Raw genomic sequence first — 23,999 nt, forward strand, 5'->3', positions numbered from 1 at the left:
TTATTATTATTTCTGCTATCGCCCTGCTTTTGCTACAGTTACAGTGGCTTGTGTTTAAAGAAAAAGTGAGGAAAAAGGGCTCTGGCTGACAGCATCTGTTGGGTGCCTGCACTAAATATATACAGCAGCCTACCAATTCAGAATTACCCCAAAATTAATGCAGACATGTGTTAATAAGCAGCTTAAAAGTATTCTAAAGCTGTGCGACTACTGCACTGAAAGTCTTGCTGCAGGGAGGAAATTAAGTTTCTCTACCGCCACATTTCTAAGCTAAGGCTGCCGGGAGGAATAACGTTCATTTCCTCCCCAGCAGCCATGCCTATAGCAAATGCACAGCTTTAGAAGACTATTAACCCATGTTAATAGAATTTTCTTGACATGACGGGTTGTCTTTATTGCAATTTTCTTTTAGTCTGGTATTCGGTACTGTATATTGCTGACCAATCCCTGGCATGTCCTTACCTGGAGCACATTGCTCTCTGCTTCTTCTCCAGTGATAACTTCTACTTTCTCCAGTAGACATCGTTTAGCTGTGGCTTTTGTGTAAGCAGCTGCAGATTCCGCCAGTGATTCAGAGATATTGTTAGCTGTAATTTGCACAGGATACATTTATGAAAAAAATAAAACCTTAATGTCAGATATACCTAAAATTTAACGCTCACATTTTCATGACATCTCAGTGAAAACCACTGTAAATACATCTTACTTTTAATTAGAAATATTGAGGTTTATATGTCTAATACTAAAAAAATACTAAAACCTGTTAAATATTTACTGGCTAACACGGTACCAAGATATATTTCTTTCCTGCATTATAAACTGTTAAGACATTTTGCTGTATAAAATCCCCCAAGCAAACCCACATTTTTCTGGAGTGTTTTCCAATGAAGATCCTTCAGCTCCAGAGTCTCCAGCATTTTCCTTATTGCTGTCAGAGCTTGCTTCAGTTTTGGGTGGACTCTGAAAATGATGAGCAGACCACAAGGTTAGTTTTAGGAATAAATAACTCAATGTGTTTCTATTTTAACTTGAAAATCAGAGAGTTTCCCCTCTAGTACTGCTTAAGAGAAGCCAGAAACATAATTACCCAATTAGGAATCCACTTTTCCAAAAAAAACAGAGGCATTTAAACTGACACTAGACCATGGATCACAATCACAATAAGCCTTTATTTTCTGACATTTTAATTTAGGAAGATATATAACAACACTTACCAAAACTCTCTCAATCATGTTTTGCCCAAATACAAATTTGTTACAGGCGGCTTCTGCTTTGTGCGCTGAATTTTCAAGGCTGCAAAGTAAAATAAAAAAAAAGTGTGTGTGTGCGGTACATGAGCTCTATACATAAAAAGGAGGAAAATAAACTACAAAATATACATCCAATAATGATAACAGGCACACACTTTAGATAACTAACACATACATTTGTTCTCTTTGAGGACCAAGCTAGCAATGAAAATTTAGCAATGTATTTGTGGTGGTCCTACTACTGCCCATCAATAGAGGGCATGCTGCCATCCATATGTAGACATCGAGAGGCAATGGGAACAATCAAGTTATTAAAACCTTGCTCTTCAATAGTTATGCACAACTATAGGCCAAAATATTGTATGTACACGTTAATAATAATATTTATTTATACAGCGCCAACATATTACACAGCACTTCACAAGTTTAACAATTTCAAACAACAGTCGTAAGTAACAACATTAACAATACAATAATTAAAGCAACATAAGACGACCCTGCTCGTGAGAGCTTACAATCTACAATGAGGTGGGAGAGATACAAAGTACAGGTGTGTATTTACAATGATGTATTTACAATGATGGTCCAGCCATCTTCAGGGAGTGGGGGGTAGATGGTAGTAGTGAATGGGCTACACACAAACATAAAATGACTGATTAGGGAACGTGATAGGCCGCTCTGAACAAATGTGTTTTGAGGGAGCACCTAAAACTATGCAAATTGTGAATGGTCCTAATATCTTGGGGTAGAGCATTCCAGAGGATTGGCGAAGCACGGGAGAAGTCTTGGAGTCGGAGGTACAGATCAGTGCAGAGGTTAGTCGACAGTCATTTGCAGAGCGCAGAGGTCGGTCAGGCCGATAGACAGAAATGAGGGAGGAGATGTAAGGGGGTTCCACACTGTGGAGAGCTTTGTGGGTGAGAACAAGTACTTTGAATTGGATTCTATAATGAATGGGCAGCCAGTGTAACGACTGGCGAAGAGCGGACGCGTCCGAGTAACGATTAGCTAGATAGACATCCCTGGCTGCTGCATTAAGGATAGACTGGAGAGGGGAAAGTCAAGTAACGGGGAGGCCAATAGACTGTTCCAGTAGTCCAGGTGGGAGTGGATCAGGGCGACAGTGAGGGTTTTTGTTGTTTCCATAGTGAGAAAAGGGCAGATTCTAGAGATGTTCTTTAGGTGTAAGCGGCACGAGAGGGCAAGAGATTGTATATGGGATGTGAAGGAGAGATCGGAGTCAAACGTAACACCCAGACAGCGCGCCTGCTGCCGGGGTGTTATTATGGTGCCACCCATGGAGAGGGAAACGTCAGGTTTAGGGAGGTTAGTAGATGGTGGGAGCAGAAGTTGTTCAGTTTTGGAGAGGTTGAGTTTCAGATAGAGGGCGGACATGATGTTGGAGACTGCGGACAGTCACTGGTGTTCTGTAGTACAGCGGGGGTAAGGTCAGGGGATGACGTGTATAGTGGTGTGTCGTCGGCATACAGATGGTACTGAAAGCCAAATCGGCTGATGATCTGTCTAATTGGGCCAAGTAGAGAGAGTAGAGAAGGGGGCCAAGGACTGAGCCCTGAGGTACCCCAACAGTGAGAGGAAGAGGAGACGAAGTGGAGCCAGAGAACAGAACACTGCAGGAGCATCAGAAAGATAGGAGAAGAACCAGGAGAGAGCAGTGTCCTTAATGCCTAGTGACTGGAGCTTAGGAAGTAGGAGAGGGTGGTCAACAGTGTTGAAAGCTGCAGAAAGATCAAGAATGAGTCTTGTGCGTGGTCACAATTACATTTTGTTGTCAGAAGGTCGTTGGTCACTTTGATGAGTGCAGTCTCTGTCGCGTGTAGCGGGCGGAAGCCGGACTGTGAAGGGTCTAGGAGTTAGTGAATGGAGAGGTAACGGGTAAGGCGGGAGTAGACTAGGCACTCCAAGAGTTTAGAGATGAAGGGGAGGTTGGAGACCGATCTGTAGTTATATGTGCTAGGGGTTACCTACAATTTTTCGAAGACTTGGGTTATGTCAGCCCTGAGCCAACAGCAGCTAGTTGCCACATGCAGAAACGGTCATACTCCGCAATGCTACATATAAGGAGGTTTCAGATTGCACAGCAATAAAAGAGATGGAAATGTTTAAGCCATTAATGACCCAAGAGCCTACTTTTTTTGTCCTGGCCTCATGGGTGCCGTTAGTGCAGCAGCAGCCAGGCTGTATTACATACATAAATGCAAGCAAAGAACTTTGTCAGAGAAAAAAAAATTAAATCAATACAGACATCTCCAGAGAAGGGAAGTGCTGACACTCCAACCTCCTTGAAGTAGGCATTCACATTGAACATATGGGATTAATTAGACCTAGCAACAGTGGGAAATGAGAAAAGGAGCAAACATCTCATTCGCCTTTGAAGCTGTGGCCCCCTGTGGTTACCAGGAAATTAAGGTACCTTCACACATAACTATTTCGTTAACGATATCGTTGCAACGTCACGCTTTTTGGGACATAGCAACGATCCCGCTAACGATCTCGTTATGTGTGACAGCGACTAAAGATCAGGCCCCTGCTGGGAGATCGTTGATCTCTGAGGCATGATCAGGACCTTTTTTTGGTCGCTGATCACCCGCTGTCATCGCTGGATCGGCGTGTGTGACGTCGATCCAGCGATGTGTTCACTTGTAACCAGGGTAAATATCGGGTTACTAAGCGCAGGGCCACACTTAGTAACCCGATATTTACCAGTACATATTTAAACAGTACATACTCACATTCCGATGTCTGTCACGTCCCCCGCCGTCAGCTTCCCTGCACTGATTGTCAGCGCCGTGCTCTGCTTTACGGCCAGCGCTGACACAGTCAGGGCGGGAAGCTGACGGCGGGGGACGTGACAGACATCGGAATGTGAGTATGTAGTGTATTTTTTTTTTTTTTTTTACTTTTACAATGGTAACCAGGGTAAATATTGGGTTACTAAGCGCGGCCCTGCACTTAGTAACCCGATGTTTACCCTGGTTACCTGGGGACTTCGGCATCGTTGAAGACAGTTTCAACGATGCCGAAGTCGTTCCCCTGATCGTTGGTCGCTGGAGAGAGCTGTGTGTGTGACAGCTCCCCAGCGACCACACAACGACTTACCAACGATCACGGCCAGGTTGTATCGCTGGTCGTGATCGTTGGTAAGTCGTTTAGTGTAACGGTACCTTTACAGCAGAGACTTGCTGGGTGTCAAACAAGACAAGACTCGTTTATGCAGAGGAGGAGAACTGCCTTCCCAGGTATAAGCTTCCTCTCATCAAAGCAGACACACTGTCTCCAGTATTCAGATGGGAATATTGAAGTCAGCATTGATCCGATAATTAAGGGTGACATTTTCAGAGTCATAGCGAAAGGACAAACAGAACTTATTCACTCACATCACCGTAAGGGTGCCAAAACCCCTCCAACTTTATAACTGGCAGATAGAGGGTGCTATCCAGGTCATGTTTAATCGGTACCTAAAATCATGATAAGAAACATGGCAGTATATACAGCCTGGAACCTCCAAGGGCGAAGATATCCCATAAGTTGAGGCTCTCAAGAAATTTTAAAAGATCAAAGGAAGGTATGTGTTAGATGTCGAGTTCCTGCCGCTGCACAGGGGGAATCTCGAACCATGTCTGCCGCTGTCTCCCATTCTTCTCCAGCCGCAGTGGAACCTGCTCAGCGGAGACGTTGGTCCCAGCGCCTGGCTCGGACAGATACTGCACGTTGTTACTGCTGCCCTTCCAGGTTCAGCCATTATAACCAGTACTGTTCGGCGGCGAGCAGGAGCTCCTGAGACTAAGTCCTGCTTTTCTCCTTCTGAGCATGCCCAAGGGAAGACCTATCATTGAAGGTCGGGGGCCAGATGCTCAGGTCCTGTAGCAGCTCCTAATGGTCCACTAGGAAGGTCCTGAAGAGCTACAACTATAAAAGGTTTGCATGGCCATGCGCTAGTATCATTTGTGTTTGGCTGTTGCCAGTGGATACTCTACCACTCAGTATTTATGTGGTGTGAGTCTGTTTAGTTTTGGGGCTGTACACTCAGGCAGGCAGCTAGCGTCAGTGGGGGCAATTAGCCTTGGCTTAGCATCTGGTTCCTTCATGTGTGCGGTTAGCACAGAAGAGTTCCAGAGCAAGCACAACCCTAGTTAGGGTATTAGTTTCTGTGTACAGCGTGACTGAGGCAACAGAGGTCGCTTAGATTTCACACGGGGTGAAGTTTAACCCACGCGTGAGCTCAGTGTCCATCCACCATTACTTTTCAGCAGGTATCTCTGCACGGTGGACCCCGGGCTGCGAATGCACCTTGTATCAATCTCTCTATCACTTTGTGCGTTCCGCTAGCCCTAACAGTATCTGGGTGTAACCTTGAGCCAATTTAACCCCTTCATGACCTAGCCATTTTTTCCAATTCTGACCAGTGTCCCTTTATGACGCAATAGCTCAGGAACGCTTCAATGGATCCTAGCGATTCTAAGACTGTTTTTTCGTGACATATTGGGCTTCATGTTATTAGTAAATTTAGGTCGATAATTTTTGCGTTTGTGGAAAAATCTGATATTTGGCGAAAATTTCGCAATTGTCAAATTTTTAAAATTTCAAATTTTGAATTTTTATTCTGTTAAACCAGAGAGTTATGTGACACAAAATAGTTAATAAATAACATTACTCACATGTCTACTTTACATCAGCACAATTTTGGAAACAAAATTTTTTTTTTGCTAGGAAGTTATAAGGGTTAAAATTTGACCTGCAATTTCTCATTTTTACAATAAAATTTACAAAACCATTTTTTTTAGGGACCACCTCACATTTTAAGTTAGCTTGAGGCGTCTATCGCTGAAAATACCCAAAAGTGACAACATTCTAAAAACTGCACCCCTCAAGGTGCTCAAAACCACATTCAAGAAGTTTATTAACACTTCAGATGCTTCACAGCAGCAGAAGCAACATGGAAGGAAAAAATGAACATTTCACTTTTTAGTCACAAAAATGATCTTTTAGCAACAATTTTTTTTATTTTCCCAAGGGTAAAAGGAGAAACTGGACCCCAAAAGTTATTGTACAATTTGTCCTGAGTACGCTGATACCTCATATGTGGGGGGGAACCACTGTTTGGGCGCACGACAGGGCTCGGAAGGGAAGGAGCGCCATTTGACTTTTTGAAAGAAAAATTGGCTCCACTCTTTAGTGGACACCATGTCGTGTTTGGAGAGCCCCTGTGTGCCTAAACATTGGAGCTCCCCCACAAGTGACCCCATTTTGTAAACTAGACCCTCAAGGAACTTATCTAGATGCATAGTGAGCCCCAGGTGCTTCACAAATTGATCCGTAAAAATGAAAACGTACTTTTTTTTTTTTTTTTTTTCCACAAAAAATTTCTTTTAGCCTCAATTTTTTCATTTTTACATGGGCAACAGGATAAAATGGATCCTAAAATTTGTTGGGCAATTTCTCCTGAGTACACAGGTACCTCATATGTGGTCAGAAACCACTGTTTGGGCGCAAAGCAAGGCTCGGAAGGAAAGGAGCGCCATTTCACTTTTTGAATGAAAAATCTGCTCCAATCGTTAGCGGACACCATGTCGCGTTTGGAGAGCCCCTGTGTGCCAAAACATTGGAGCTCCCCCACAAGTGACCCAATTTTGGAAACTAGACCTTCCAAGGAACTAATCTATATGTGCGAAGAGCACTTTGAACCCCCAAGTGCTTCACATAAGTTTACAACGCAGAGCCGTGAAAATAAAAAATCATTTTTCTTTCCTCAAAAATTATTTTTTAGCCAGCAATTTTTTATTTTCACAAGGGTAACAGGAGAAATTGGACCCTAAAAGTTGTTGTCCTGAGTACACTGATACCCCATATGTGGGGGTAGATCAACTGTTTGGGCACACGTCAGGGCTCGGAAGGAAGTAGTGACGTTTTGGAATGCAGACTTTGATGAAATGGTCTGCGGGAGTCATATTACGTTTGCAGAGGCCCTGATGTGCCTAAACAGTAGAAACCCCCCACAAGTGACCCCATTTTGGAAACTAGACCCCCCAAGGAACTAACTAGATGCGTGGTGAGCACTTAGAACCCCCAAGTGCTTCACAGAAGCTGTGAAAATAAAGAAAAAGAAAAAAAAAACATTTTTTTCCCCACAAAAATAAGTTTTTAGCCCCCTTTTTCCCCCCAAGGGTATCAGGAGAAATTAGACCCCAAAGTTGTTGTCCATTTTGTCCTGAGTACGCTGATACCTCATATGTGGGGGGAACCACTGTTTGGGCGCACGTCGGGGCTTGGAAGAGAGGGAGCACGATTTGACTTTTGGAACGCAAGATTGGCTGGAATCAATGGTGGCGCCATGTCGCGTTTTGAGACCCCTCATGTGCCTAAACAGTGGAACAGTGGAAACCCCACAATTCTAACTCCAACACTAACCCTAACACACCCCTACCCTAATCCCAACTCTAGCCATAACCCTAATCACAACCCTAACCCCAACACACCCCTAACCCTTATCCCAACCCTAACCCCAACACACCCCTAACCCTTATCCCAACCCTAACCCCAACACACCCCTAATCCCAACCCTAATCCTAACCACAAGCCTAACCCCAACACACCCCTAACCTTAACCCTATTTCCAACCCTAACCCTAAGGCTATGTGCCCACGTTGCGGATTCGCACAGTTTTTGAAAAATCCGCAGGTAGAACGCATGATTTTTGTGCAGATTTTGCCTGCAGATTCCTATTGAACAGGTGTAAAACGGTGCGGAATCGGCACAAAGAATTGAGATACTGCGGAAAATACAACGCAGCGTTTCCACACGGTATTTTCCGCACCATGGTCACAGCGGATTTGGTTTTCCATAGGTTTACATGGTACTGTAAACGTGATGGAAAACTGCTACGAATCTGCAGCGGCCAATCCACTGAAGATCCGCAGCCATTTCTGCACCGTGTGCACATAGCCTAATAACCCTAATTCTAACCCTACCCCTAATTGCAACCCTAACCCTACCCCTAATTGCAACCCTAAATCTAACCCTAATTGCAACCCTACCCCTAATTGCAACCCTAAATCCAACCCTAGTTCTAACCCCAACCCTAGTTCTAACCCCAACCCTAGTGGAAAAAGTTAATATATTTATTTTATTATGTTCCCTACCTATGGGGGTGATAAAGAGGGGGGAGTTATATTTATTTTTACATTTTGATCGCTGTGATAGGTTCTATCACAGCGATCAAAATGTACTTGGAACGAATCTGCCGGCTGATTGGGCGGACGCACTATGCATGCGCTCGCCATTTTGGAAGATGGCGGCGCCCATGCAGAAGACGGATGGACACCAGGAGGGGCACCGGAAGTCGGTAAGTATGAGGGGGTGGGATCGGAGCACGTGGGGTGGGATCGGAGCACGGGGGAGCGGACAGGAGGATGGAGGGGAGCGGATGACAGGTCAGAGGACGGAGGCGGTGGATCAGTGGCGGGGGCAGATCGCGTTCTCCAGCCATGGCCGCTGATATTGGCTGGATTGTAATATTTCATTTATATTGGTGAAGTATTACGACTGCTCTGATTGAAAGTGAAACGTCACTTTCAACAGCCAATCAGAGCGATCGTAGCTACAGGGGCGGGGGGGGGGAACACCCCCTGGGCTCAAGTACTACTCCCCCTGCCCCCTGTCCCTGCACGTTGGGTGAAACTACAGTTAACCCTTTCACCCGACCTGCAGGAGTGCGATCAGACCATGACTCATATGCTGCGTCACAGGTCGGATTGGAACAAGTTTTAATGACGCATACGCTGCGTCAAAGGTCGAGGAGGGGTTATTAAACAAAAAAAACAAAAAAACAGTATTTGGGTCAATTGTCATTATTTGGAAGGTGCAGCTTGTTGTAGGTTCTGTTTTGTTTTTTTTTCCCAAATCGAAGTAGCTCCCTCGGCTAACCTCAGCCATTTTGTGACATGAGGAGTAGTAGTATTTTTCCTCCGTTATTCCTTTTTATTTCATGTAATTGTAAAGATCATATTGTTTGTTGCCATTTTGTATCATCTTGCAATTTTTTTCCCCTCTTCTAAACACTGCCTACCTTTCCGGATTAAATACATAAAATGTAAATCGCTCTGTAAGGCTACTTTCACACTAGCATCGGACTCGACCCGTCGCAGTGCGTCGGGCCGACGTACCGACGCTAGCAGTGAATGCGCCGCACAACGGGGGCAGCGGATGCATTTTTCCAGCGCATCCGCTGCCCCATTGTGAGGTGCGGGCGCAGTTCCGGCCGCGCAACGTTACATGTAACGTTTTTTGCTCCCGGCGGTCCGCCACAACACGGTGCAACAGTCGCACGACGGTTGCGACGTGTGTCAATGCGTCGCTAATGTTAGTCTATGGGGCAAAAACGCATCCTGCAGACAACTTTGCAGGATGCGTTTTTTTCCCATAAACGACGCATTGTGACATATTGAAAAAAACGCTAGTGTGAAAGTAGCCTTAACCGCACCCCTGAAGTCATACACTACCTGTAATGTAATGGGTGTCTAATCGGCCTGCATACGATTGGTGGTGGCAGCTAGTGGTTCTTTTGCTACTGTGGAGCTGGCAGTGACTGTACAGGGGTACAGTGGGGCAAAAAAGTATTTAGTCAGTCAGCAATAGTGCAAGTTCCGCCACTTAAAAATATGAGAGGCGTCTGTAATTGACATCATAGGTAGACCTCAACTATGGGAGACAAACTGAGAAAAAAAAATCCAGAAAATCACATTGTCTGTTTTTTTATCATTTTTTTTGCATATTATGGTGGAAAATAAGTATTTGGTCAGAAACAAACAATCAAGATTTCTGGCTCTCACAGACCTGTAACTTCTTCTTTAAGAGTCTCCTCTTTCCTCCACTCATTACCTGTAGTAATGGCACCTGTTTAAACTTGTTATCAGTATAAAAAGACACCTGTGCACACCCTCAAACAGTCTGACTCCAAACTCCACTATGGTGAAGACCAAAGAGCTGTCAAAGGACACCAGAAACAAAATTGTAGCCCTGCACCAGGCTGGGAAGACAATCTGCAATAGCCAACCAGCTTGGAGTGAAGAAATCAACAGTGGGAGCAATAATTAGAAAATGGAAGACATACAAGACCACTGATAATCTCCCTCGATCTGGGGCTCCACGCAAAATCCCACCCCGTGGGGTCAGAATGATCACAAGAACGGTGAGCAAAAATCCCAGAACCACGCGGGGGGACCTAGTGAATGAACTGCAGAGAGCTGGGACCAATGTAACAAGGCCTACCATAAGTAACACACTACGCCACCATGGACTCAGATCCTGCAGTGCCAGACGTGTCCTACTGCTTAAGCCAGTACATGTCCGGGCCCGTCTGAAGTTTGCTAGAGAGCATTTGGATGATCCAGAGGAGTTTGGGGAGAATGTCCTATGGTCTGATGAAACCAAACTGGAACTGTTTGGTAGAAACACAACTTGTCATGTTTGGAGGAAAAAGAATACTGAGTTGCATCCATCAAACACCATACCTACTGTAAAGCATGGTGGTGGAAACATCATGCTTTGGGGCTGTTTCTCTGCAAAGGGGCCAGGACGACTGATCCGGGTACATGAAAGAATGAATTGGGCCATGTATCGTGAGATTTTGAATGCAAACCTCCTTCCATCAGCAAGGACATTGAAGATGAAACGTGGCTGGTTCTTTCAACATGACAATGATCCAAAGCACACCGCCAGGGCAACGAAGGAGTGGCTTCGTAAGAAGCATTTCAAGGTCCTGGAGTGGCCTAGCCAGTCTCCAGATCTCAACCCTATAGAAAACCTTTGGAGGGAGTTGAAAGTCCGTGTTGCCAAGCGAAAAGCCAAAAACATCACTGCTCTAGAGGAGATCTGCATGGAGGAATGGGCCAACATACCAACAACAGTGTGTGGCAACCTTGTGAAGACTTACAGAAAACGTTTGACCTCTGTCATTGCCAACAAAGGATATATTACAAAGTATTGAGATGAAATTTTGTTTCTGACCAAATACTTATTTTCCAGCATAATATGAAAATAAAATGATAAAAAAACAGACAATGTGATTTTCTGGATTTTTTCTTCTCAGTTTGTCTCCCATAGTTGAGGTCTACCTATGATGTAAATTACAGACGCCTCTCATCTTTTTAAGTGGTGGAACTTGCACTATTGCTGACTGACTAAATACTTTTTTGCCCCACTGTATATACATATTTTACATGCGTTGCAATAAGAGATGTATATACCATACACTCACTGCGAGTTCCTCAATAACTGACCTCGTAGTGGAAGCCGCCGCAGCTTCATCCATCACTCAATTACGTAAAGGTCCTGACGAGTGGAGGTAGCAGTTAAATCTGGGTGATCTCTCCGGTGTAATCTGTGACAAAGTGGTAATAGTAGGGGAATCTGCATTACCTCCCCCTGCGGAGTATTTTTGACAAACTTTAAAGTTTATGCACACCTTTACACTGAATTTATTAAATACTAAATGCAGCGAATTCTCCACCCAGCTTTTTCAGGGAGGAAAATTGATGCATTCTATAGTTATTAGCTTTGTGCATGAGATTTTAAGGAATCTCACAGAACAGAAAAAAATAGATCAATGCTGCGAATTTGATCTCCACAGCATGCCAATTTATCCTGCAGGTGTCTGTGTATTTCACCCCTTGAAATGTAAAAAGTGAAATGTGCACTGGGGATCATTTTGTAACAATGAATGCAGAGAAATACCATTACAATTTTCACTGTGGCAGTTATGCTGTGGCTTTTTGGCAGCAATATTGTGTTTTTCCCAGTCAGATTAACTTACCTGGAGCTAATGTATTGCAAAAAGTAATTGGTCTGTGCTGGAGCATCTGCACTTTGTGGCCCAGAGTTTTCCACATCAAGGGATTCTTTACTCACTATTCCAAGCTGGAAAATTAAGAACATACATTAAAAAAAAAATAAAAGCAAACTTTACGAAATGAAGAAGTAAAACCGCAATCTAAGGCAATGTTCAGTATTTGCTCAGTATTTTATAGCAATATATGTAAGCCAAACCCAGAAATGGAACAGAGAAGAAAATTAAGATTTTGGGTTCCTACCATAAAATCTCTTTATCGCTTCATTTGGGGAAACCGGAAACCATGGGTGTATGCTGCTGCCACTAGGAGGCTAACACCATGCAAAAAAGTTAACTCCTCCCCAGCAGTACATACCCACCAACTGACACAAAGCTAATCAGTTAGTGAGAAAGCAGTAGGACAAGCAACAGATATACAACAATCATAACGTAACCAGAGACAACAGTAAACAAGGACAGGTTCTGTGTCCCCCAATGAAGGCTCCAAAAAATATTTTACACTGGGTACCCAAAATCTTAATTTCTCTTCAATTAGGGGAAACAGGAAACCATTAGATGTCCAAAAGCAGTCCCAAGGGTGGGTAAGAGAAGTTTCCTCAAGTCAGAGCTTGGGCCACTGCAGCTTGCAAGACCTTTCTACCAAGATTTGCATCCGATAAGGCATAGGTGTGAACCTTGTAGAACTTGGCAAAGGTATGGATGGAAGACCATGTAGCAGCCTTGTGAGGCCAAAGCCTGGAGGTGGACGACCCAGGAGGCCCCCACTGGACGAGTGGCGGGTGCAGTGACCGAGTGGACGCATTCTGTCCCGCAAATCGGTAAACGTCTGGATTGGCAAAACGAACCCAGCAGGCAATGGTAGCCTTAGAAGCAGCCAAGCTTTTACGAGGACACTGAAATTATGAGCAGGGAATCAGCACATCTGATCGATGCGGTTCTGGAAAAGAATAGACTGAGGACTTTTACCAGATACAATTTGAGAACCGCTCTTGAGGATGAAAGGAGAACGGGCAAAAGAAAAGAAGAGATGAGGTGGTATTGGACGCAACACTACGTTGTCCTAGTGAAACACTAGATAAGGGGAACAACAGAAGAGAGTTGCAAGTTCTGAAACTCTTTTAATAGAAGTGATGGCAACCAGGAAAGTGATCTTCCAAGAAAGGAATGAAAGAGAATTTTCTAGTAGAGGTTTGAATGGTGACTCGTGAAGGGTATAGAGTACTAGATTAAGGTCCCAAGGTTCCACCAGAGGCCAGTAAAGAGAAAGAGTGTTCGACTCCCTGCAGAAAGGTCTTGATCTGCAAGCAAAAGGTTATTCTTTTGAAAAAAGGGATTCCAGATTCCAAACCTGATTGTAGGAAGGACAAAATCGAGGGCAGATGAAAAACTATTGAGATGTCAGATTAGTTGCGCACCAGTGGAAGAAGGTTTTCCACACAAGGTGGTAAATGAGAGAAAAAGGCGGATTCAAAGCTATGAGCATTGTCTGCACAACCTATTTGGAGAAACTGGCGGATTTCAGAACTACGGCCTCAGCCATGCCGTGAAATTGAGCATTCTGGTGGAAGAGAGGACCCTGTGAGAAAAGGTCTGGAAGGTCAGGGAGTTTCCACAGAGTGTCTGTCAGAAGATTGACTAATTTTGTGTACAAGGGTTTTCTAGGCCAGTCTGGTGCGATGAGAATGATGGGCACTCTCTATCTTGATCTTCTTAACTACCCTGGGGATTAGTGGCAAGGGAGGAAAGAGGTAAAGAAGGGCGAACTGAGACCAACAAATTACCAGGGCGTCGGTGCGGATTGCTAGTGGGATGAGTGACCTGGAGACAAAGTGAGGAACTTTGTGAATAAGTCTGGACGCCATGAGGTTGACAGCGGGAGTCACCCATCGGAGACAGATCTCGTGGAATACTAACTGGTTGAGGGACCATTCGCCAGTGGAAAGACACTCCTGGATGAGAAAGTTGGCGGCTCAGTTCTCCACTCCTGGAATGTTTTACCACCGAGATTATTGGTACATTCTGTTCGGCACATAGAATCTGTGTCAGCTCTGCCAACACTGCTCGACTTTGGGTTCCTCCTCGGTGGTTTATGTATACCACAGCCATGGCACTGTCGGTTTGGACCCGAATCGAATGGTTCAGGAGTGCCAGTGCAGTAGAGCAAAAAAGATGGCCCTGAGTCCCAGAATGTTCATGGGAAGTCCATTGACACTGAACTGTATGTTCTGAAAAACTGCTCCCCAACCAAGAAGGCTGGCATCTGTCGTAACGATCTTTCAACGAGGTGGTAAGAAGGATCTCCTGCAATGGACTATAGGAGATTGGATCCCCCAATTGAGGGACTTCTTTATTTGGGGAGTGAGCGTGATTAGTAAATCCAAAGAGTGAGTCAACCTGCCCCATCTTGAAAGTAGAAAAAGATGAGGGGAACACGTATGGAGTTGGGTAAAGCGAATGGGACAGCTTCCATTGACGCAACCATCATGCCTAGGACGCTCATACAGAAATGGAGAGAGTGGGGGGCTGTGTCTCTGAGGGAGTGAATCCCGTGTGATAGAACCAAGCGTTTTAGTTAGGACAGAAAGACTTGAGTGCGCGGTGTTGAAACACATTCCCAGAAAAACAATACATTGGGCCCGGATCAGAGACTACTTCGGGATGTTGATAATTCAGCCCAGACGGGAGAGGGTGTCCAGAGTGATCTGTAGACTCTCGCGACATGCCAATGAGGACACCGCCTTGATGAGGTCGTCCAAACAAGGGGTGACGAGGATGCCCCTGCTTCGAAACATGGCCATAACCTTCGCCATTATCTTTGCAACGACTATGGGTGCTGTGGTTAGGCTGAACGGTAGTGCAGTGAACTGAAAGTGGAACTGCTATACCGCGAACAAAAGGAATCTCTGATGAGGAGGAAAAAAATAGGCATGCTGAATGTCCACGGAGCATAGGAATTTCACGGGTTCCATAGAGGCCATTCCTGGATGAAGGGACTCCATTCTGAAATGGAGAGGTCGAACATATTAATTCAACAGTTTGAAAATCAGAATGGGACGAACGGGGCCATACCTTGAATAGAAACCAGAAATATGATCTGGTGAAGGAATGGGAACGATGACCCGTCTCAGCGAGCAGGCTGATAGATTTGAAAAACTCGGGAATGGGGGAATGATACGTAAAATCAAAAGGGAGCGAGAGAAGAAAATTCTATCTTGCAACCATGGGAGATGACATTTGTAAACCAGGCATTGTCGATCACAGAAAGCCATTCGTCCTGGAAATGAAGGAGTGGAGCAAAAGGGGGGGCCTGTGATGGATGCATTGCTGGGCAATCGTTCTAATACCGAAACCAAGGTTTTGGATACCTTCGTACGGTGGGCGGCTACAGAATGGGAGAGAGATGCAGCCCACTTGATGGGGGGGGTGGGGGGTGCACTCTCGTTACAACCAGAGGAAGGGCCCTGGGACGGCATATTAGAAGGGTTGTAGTCTGGGCAGAAGGACGAGGTCTGACCAGAGAAACTTCTTGCTACAGGTGGAGCAAGTGAAAAGGAGAACAGGAGGAGGCTGAGAGAGAGGCTCCCTGGGTCTAGGCATAGAGAGAGAGAAAGAGATAATGTGTCAATGTGAGGGATGCAGGAAAGACAACTGCCCTACCAGTGGCAGAGCTTACTCGGACCCTGGATCCTGATTCCAGCAGCGCTGGGTCGGCGAAGTATGCGAATCAAAACAAGACTTGTTCGGAGCACTACCAATACCAGGTATAGGCACAATGTAAATCAGGGTGCTACACAATGCATGAGACTACAAATACTGAACAAAAGAAGAAAGACACTGCATAAATGCGTGCACACCTACAATATATATATAATAAGATACAACTTTATTGTGTAGAAGCAAAGGACATACAAAATATAAAACCAATTAAAACCTGATCCATAAGGATCAAACACGAGCACACCATTCCCCCCATGCGGTGTTAAACCAGCGAAAGGCAAAAAATGGATACTGGTACAGTAATAATATATATCAGTATCGGAAAGTTAAATACAATATAAGGTATACATTTAAACCTAAAAAAAGTAACTGGCATTAACCATATGTATATATACTCCCACAAAAAGTGACAACACACACAGGGCGTCCCCAGAGTTGTCAAAGACCAACAGCACCAAACCCAGTGCTATATAGTAATAACTGGATATAAGCCAGACTCAAAGCCCAATATACAGCAGCACTGGGATTGCTAGCAAAGATGAAATAGAAGCAGGTATCAGGCCAAAATTTGGGTATGCCCGCTGTGAAAACACAGCCTGGTGGCAACCTGTTGCTAATGAGGCCAAGCTATATATAAAGTATGCTCACAAGGAGTAGAGATCCAAAAAAATGGATCAGCGCGGTATCCGGAAGAAAAAGCCCCATGCTGGCTGGTCAGTGGGAGATGGAGGAGACGGTGTGGGAGAATCCCACGCGTATCGCTGCAGCTAGGCAGCTTCGTCAGGGAGGGAGTGTCGGCGAAGTATGGACACTTGAGTAGTGACACTTGACCCAGCAGCTGAAGATGGCGCAGAGTAGAGTTGGTGGAGCCGCTAAGAGTGCAAAGGTCTTCCGCTCGCTGGAGGAGGCAAGTGTGAGAAAAAGCACACAGGAGACCGAGGGCTGGGAGGCAGAAGCGCTCTGATTGGCCGGTCAGCGGGGGCATGGCCCGGTGTCTAGAGAAGGTGGGTGGGGGTGGTATACATAGCCATTTTGCCCCCTATGAAAGGGGGTTAGCTAGTAAACTGGGAAGGGGACTATGAGAGATTCCCATGACTAGGAATTGGAGATAATCTATTGAAAAAAGCACCCACACTGTCTGGACGGAGATACTTGTCAAGTCCGCCTGTCCCCAGTGTGGATGACTTGAACACTCTTGATGTGATAGGGGAATAAAGTAATGCCGGATGGACCATGTAGACAACAGTAGTGACGCAATCCTACACTGTGCTCTTGTTCTTTAAGGGGGAGAATACAGTGAACATTTACACTCTGTTGTCCCAATTACATGCTGAACCTGCAAAATGGAAATCGTTAATAAAAAACAAACGTATGGTAGAAAAGTGGCTAAGTGTTCACCTCCTACTGACCCCAAACTAAAACGGATTATCTTTGTGCCAGTTGATGGGTATATACTGTTGGTGAGGAGTGCATAGTGTCAGCCTTCTAGTGGCAAGCAGGCAACACTCATGGTTTCCTGTGTCCCCCAATGTAGTGATAAAGAAAGAATAATAAAAACACATGCTCCACTTATGCATTTTTCACCTGTTTACAAATATACACTACCATGCAAAAGTTTAGGGTCACTTAGAAATGTCCTTATTTTGGAAAGAAAAGCACAGTTTTTTCCAATGAAACTAACATTAAATGATTCAGAAATACATTCTATACATAATGTGGTAAATGATTATTCTAGCTGCAAACCTCAGGTTTGTAATGCAGTATCTTCATAGGCGTATAGAGGCCCATTTCAAACAACCATCACTCCAGTGTTCTTATGGTACTTTGTGTTTGCTAACTGTGTAAGAAGGCTAATGGATGGTTAGAATACCCTTGAAAACCCCTGTGCAAGTATGTTAGCACAGCTGAAAACAGTTTGCCTGATTAGAGAACCTATAAACCTGACCTTCCTTTGAGCTAGTTGAGAATCTGGAGCATTACACTTGTTGGTTCCATTAAACTCTCAGAATGGCCAGAAGATAAGAACTTTTCATGTGAAACTCGACAGTCTATTCTTGTTTTTAGAAATGAAGGCTATTCCATGTGAGAAATTGCCAAGAAACTGAAGATTTCCTACAACGGTGTGGACTACTCCCTTCAGAGGAGAGCACAAACAGACTCTAACCAAAGTAGAAAGACAAGTGGGAGGCCCCGCTGCACAACTGAGCAACAAGAAAAGTATATTAGAGTCTGTAGTTTGAGAAATGGGCGCCTCACAGGTCCTCAACTGGCAGCTTCATTAAATAGTACACGGAAAACGCCAGTGTCAACTTCTACAGAGGTGACTCCGGGATGCTGGCCTTCAGGGCAGAGTGACAAAGAAAAAGCCATATCTGAGACTGGCTAATGAAAAGAAAAGATTAATATGGGCAAAAAAACACAGACATTGGACAGAGGAAGATTGGAATAAAGTGTTATGGACAGACGAATCCAAGTTTGAGGTTTTTGGATCACACAGAAGAATATTTGTGAGAGGCAGAACAACTGAAAATATGCTGGAAGAGTGCCTGACGCCATCTGTCAAGCATGGTGGAGGTAATGTGATGGTCTGGGGATGCTTTGGTGCTGGTAAAGTGGGAGATTTGTACAAGGTAAAAGGGATTTTGAATAAGGAAGGCTATCACTCCATTTTGCAATGCCATGCCATACCCTGTGGACAGCGCTCATTTGGAGCCAATTTTATCCTATAACAGGACAATGACCCAAAGCACACCTCCAAATTATGCAAGAACTATTTAGGGAAGAAGCAGGCAGCTGATGTTCTATCTGTAATGGAGTGGCCAGTGCAGTCATCAGATCTCAACCCCATTGAGCTGTTGTGGGAGCAGTTTGACCGTATGGTACGCAAAAAGTGCCCAGCAAGCCAAACGAACTTGTGGGAGGGGCTTCTGGAAGCATGGGGTGAAATTTCTCCAGATTACCTCAGAAAATTAACTGCTAGAATGCCCAAGGTCTGCAATGCTGTAATTGCTGCAAAGGGAGCATTCTTTGACGAAAGCAAAGTTTGAAGGAGAAAATTATTATTTCAAATACCGTATATACTCGAGTATAAGCCGACCCCCTTAATTTTGCCACAAAAAAACTGGGGAAACTTAATGACTCGAGTATAAGCCTAGGGTGGAAAATGCAGCAGCTACTGGTAAATTTCAAAAATAAAAATAGATACCAATAAAAGTAAAAGTTAATTGAGACATCAGTAGGTTAAGTGTTTTTGAATATCCATATTGAATCAGGAGCCCCATACAGTTTATGATGGGCCCCATAAGATTCTCCATATTAAAATATGACCCATATAATGCTGCACAAATGTTGATTATGACCTCATAAGATAGACATTTGCCCCGTATAATGCTCCACAAATGTGGATTATGACCCCATAAGATGCTCCATACAGATATCTGCCCGCCATATAATGCTGCACATGGCCCCATACAGATGCCTCATACAGATATTTGCCCCCATATCATGCTGCACCAGGCCACATAGGATGCCCCATATCATGCTGCACATGGCCCCATACGGATGCCCCATACAGATACTTGCCCCCATATCATGCTGCACATGGCCCCATACAGATATTTGTCCCATATAATGCTGCACATGTCCACATAAGATGCCCCATACAGATATTTGCCCCATATAATGCTGCACATGGCCCCATACAGATATTTGCCCCATATAATGCTGCACATGGCCCCATAAGATGCTCCATACAGATAATTGCCCCATATAATACTGCACATGACCCCATAAGATGCGCCATACAGATATTTGCGCCATATGCTGTTGCTGCGATTAAAAAAATTAAAAAATTACATACTCACCTCTCAGGCCCCCGGCACTTACTATACTCACCTTTCCCGTTCCACCGCTGACCGCCGTCTGTGTCTTCCTATCCTCTGTGCCGATGTTCAGGAAGAGGGCGGCGCGCACTAATCACGTCACCACGCCCTCTGACCTGAGCGTCACTGCGGAAGACACAGCGGCGCAGACTGTGAACGAGGAGCAGGTGAGTATCGCGCACTGCCCCCGTCATACTTAACTGCTCCTGGCGCCGTCGCTGCACGTCTGTTCCCCGGCGCCGCATTTTCTTCCTGTAGTGAGCGGTCAACATTACCGCTCATTACAGTAATGAATATGGGAGGTGGAGCCGCATATTCATTACTGTAATGAGTGGTACCATGTGACCGCTCACTACAGGAAGAAGCAGGGACCGCACCAGGAGTAGGTGAGTATAACTAGACAGCCCCCGCTCCCCCTCCCCTGGGTATGACTCGAGTATAAGCAGAGAGGGGGACTTTCAGCCCATAAAAGTGGGCTGAAAATCTCAGCTTATACTCGAGTATATACGGTAATCTTTTTTTCGAACCTTGTCTGGACTAGATTTTAAATTCATTTGGCAACTCATTTGATTAATAAAAGTATGAATTTTCATGGAAAACACAAAATTGTCTGGGTGACCCCAAAATTTTGAACGGTAGTGTATATAAAATACCGACCAAATACTGAACGTGTAAAAGGGGAGAAACAACAACATTGGGAAAGAGAATATGGTGGTGGGTATTATCTGAAGAAAAAAAAAAACCTTTACCTTTACTCGGTCACGAAGATTCTGACCAAACACAAAGGTCTGTTGAGAATTCTGATCAACCCTGTCTGAGCTCTCATTAGCACCAATATTACTAGTCACTGATTCTGATTGAGCATCACCAGCCTTAAAAAGAAAAGGATGGAAAAAAATAAAAACTATTTATGTATGTATGTATGTATGTATGTATGTATGTATGTATGTATGATGCAAATTGCCTCTTCTGAGAAAAAGAGGACTTAAACTCTATAGTGCCACCTGTTGGAAGTAGCGATCCTACAAGTCACAATCAACTCTTTAACGAGTCGTGCAATATGACTTAGGATAAAAGCCAAATTAGTATCTCAATTCGCAGACACTGTTTCGGGCTGTTGGCCCACGTCAGTGCGAAGCATGAGAACTAATTAGGCTAGGTGAGAGGCTCTGGACTGGGGTCTAAGGGGTATCGTTTCTCCTTATGGAGAGTGACATATGTGATATGTGTGTATAAAAATATATATATATATATATATATACATATATATACATATATATACATATATATATATATATATATATATATATATATATATATATATATATATGTATGTATTATATATATATGTATGTATGTATGTATGTATGTATGTATGTATGTATGTATATATATATATATATATATATATATATATATATATATACACACATATATATATATATACACACATATACATATACACACACATACACACCGTATTTTCTGGTGTATAAGACGACTGGGCGTATAAGACGACCCCCAACTTTTCCATATAAAATATGGAATTTGGGATATGCCCACCGTATAAGACGGGGATCATCTTATACACCCAGTCATCTTATACGGCGTGTGGTTCCCAGGGTCTGGAGGAGAGGAAACTCTCCTTCAGGCCCTGGGATCTATATTCATGTAAAAAATAAAGAATAAAAATAAAAAAACATGGATATACTCACCCTCCGACGGACCCTGGCTGTCACCGCTGCTAGCGTCTCCCTCCGTTCCTTAGGAATGCAGTGAGTGAAGGGCCTTCAATGACGTCGCGGTCACATGAGCGGTCAGGTGACCGGTCACCTGACCGCGACGTCATCGAAGGTCCTTCACTCACTGCATTCCTAAGGAACGGAGGGAGACACTAGCAGCGCTGTGAGCCAGGGGCCGTCCGAGGGTGAGTATATCCATGTTTTTTTTTTTTTATTCTTTATTTTTTACATGAATATGGATCCCAGGGCTTGAAGGAGAGTCTCCTCTCCTCCAGACCCTGGAAACCACACGCCGACATGCAGGATCTCTCCCTGCACACGCCGTACCCGGCGTATAAGACGACCCCCGACTTTTGGGACAATTTTTAGGGGTCAAAAAGTCGTCTTATACGCCGGGAAATACGGTGTGTGTGTGTGTGTACACACACACACATATACATACACACATACATATCTTTCTTCTCAGCTAGCCCCTTAGCGAATATTTAAACTGGATGCATATACTTACTATATAGAGCGGGCTCAGGAGCTGAGGCCTCCCTATAAGCAGCCTTTTTATACAGTTATTACACAAGAATAACTATTGCGACAGTTACTTCTTACATGCTACTGTCTGTGCTTCATAGGAGACCGGTACTTATGCAATGTACTACAATACTACAACAACAATCACAGGTTCAAGTCCCCTAAAAAGACTAAAGTATGACCATGAAAACTAGAGTGTAGGTGATCGCCGGAGATCTCCGGTGGTCATCTACAAGCTCTGCTATGTCTGGATGTCAGGCATCCAGATGTAGCAGAGCTGGACTCGTTGTGGGACACTCGTTATTAAGGATTACGTCGGAACAGGAAGAATTTGTGTTTATTATTTTTCTTTATTTTCAGGAGATCGAGGGGGTCGAAAGGATTACCGGTATAATAAATATGGGAAAAATGTGTAGTGTTTTATTGCATTAAAATATTTTATTCTGCATGTGTGTTTATTTAACGCTTTACAAATATTAGGATTAGTAATGGACAAGGTGATGATGCTGGAACTTTTGTTTGGTGCCGTTCCATTGAGATTTATAAAGATGACTGCCTGAAGAGAACATGCAAATTTCCACAGTCATTGATGATATGGGGCTGCATGTCAGGTAAAGGCACTGGGGAGATGGTTGTCATTACATCTTCAATGAATGCACAAGTTTATGTTGATATTTTGGACACTTTTCTTATCCCATCAATTGAAAGAATGTTTGGGGATGATGAAATCATTTTTCAAGATGATAATGCATCCTGCTATAGAGCAAAAACTGTGAAAACATTTCCTTGAAAAAAGACACATAAGGTCAATGTCATGGCCTGCAAATAGTCCGGATCTCAATCCAATTGAAAATCTTTGGTGGAAGTTGAAGAAAATAGTCCATGACAAGGCTCCAACCTGCAAAGCTGATCTGGCAACAGCAATCAGAGAAAGTTGGAGCCAGATTGATGGAGAGTCTGTTTGACACTTAGTCCACGCCTCAGAGACTGCAAGCTGCTATAAAAGCCAGAGGTGGTGCAACAAAATACTAGTGATATTTTGGAGTGTTTTTTTGTTTGTTTTTCATGATTCTGTAATTTTTTCCTTCATAATTGAGTGACTCCATAATTTTTCCCCTATGCTTGGTTAAAAAGTAACCATTACTGACTACCACATTTTTTTGTTCTTGATTTCTTTTAGTGTTTCTTAAAGCCAGAAAGATGCCATCTGAAATTACTTTAGTTTTGTGCCATGTCTGTGATCTGTTTTTTTTTTTCTACAAAATTAAACAACTGAACGAACATGTGATTACATATTTTTTGCCAGGGGTTGTATGTGAAATGCTGATGTCTACATGAGGCCTAAGGCTGCATACTATGTCTAATGTAGGAGAAGACTACACAACTTGGGTCTAGTGCAAGCCTCCAGCGTTGGGCAACCGCTGGAAAATCTGTACTAGATTGGGGATTATAGAAGCGAGAAGCTTTCTTGCTTCCAAACATTGAGGCTGTGGCCACATGTGTCGCGCTACTAATCACAGCTCTAATTTTGCTGTAAATAAAATAGGCAAGCTGTATATAAATTGCATTTAGCTTGCATTGAAGTCTATGGCGAGTGTGTTGCATGCAATCTGCGACCAAAAGCAGAAAAACCAACACATTAGAAAACATGTGCGACCCTATGTTGCAGAATGTCGCAGGTCACAAACAGGACACCATATTTTACATTCAAGATTGCAATGTGTCACTGCGATTTCAGTGTTGCGTGACATCGTTAGCCATATAGGACTAACCTAACTGAACAAGTCCTTTAGAGTGACTTTAAAGAAGAAAAAAAAACTACCTTATCATAGCTATGTGCTGGGGCAGCTGGACTAGTAGAAATGTTGTTCATAGATGAACCACATGCTTCAGAGGCCAGGCTGATGCCATTAGTTCCACTGCTGATAACTGGGAAAGAGAACATAAATAAACAAGGTTCAATAATAAAGCAGTAACTAAACATGTTAGGCAAGATTTACAAAATCCTTGCTACTTA

At 43.9% G+C, this 23,999-nt stretch overlaps 1 protein-coding gene across 2 annotated transcripts in view; it reads right to left on the reverse strand.

Annotated features, from left to right (window-relative positions):
• The window catches only part of RANBP3 (RAN binding protein 3), a 115,623-nt gene that overhangs the window by 25,937 nt on the left and 65,687 nt on the right, over positions 1-23,999 (reverse strand). The window contains exons 8-13 of one of the 2 annotated variants that reach the window (XM_069741477.1): positions 23,805-23,911; positions 20,465-20,587; positions 12,082-12,185; positions 1,215-1,293; positions 864-960; positions 463-587 (exon numbers count right to left, since the gene is read on the reverse strand). In XM_069741477.1, coding sequence (XP_069597578.1) covers positions 463-587; positions 864-960; positions 1,215-1,293; positions 12,082-12,185; positions 20,465-20,587; positions 23,805-23,911 — 635 coding nt within the window. The remainder of the gene's footprint in view (positions 1-462; positions 588-863; positions 961-1,214; positions 1,294-12,081; positions 12,186-20,464; positions 20,588-23,804; positions 23,912-23,999) is intronic. The other variant, XM_069741485.1, reaches the window with a different exon arrangement.

The sequence above is a fragment of the Ranitomeya imitator genome, chromosome 1 (genome assembly GCF_032444005.1).
Source record: "Ranitomeya imitator isolate aRanImi1 chromosome 1, aRanImi1.pri, whole genome shotgun sequence".
In the NCBI taxonomy this organism is placed as follows: Eukaryota; Metazoa; Chordata; class Amphibia; order Anura; family Dendrobatidae; genus Ranitomeya; species Ranitomeya imitator.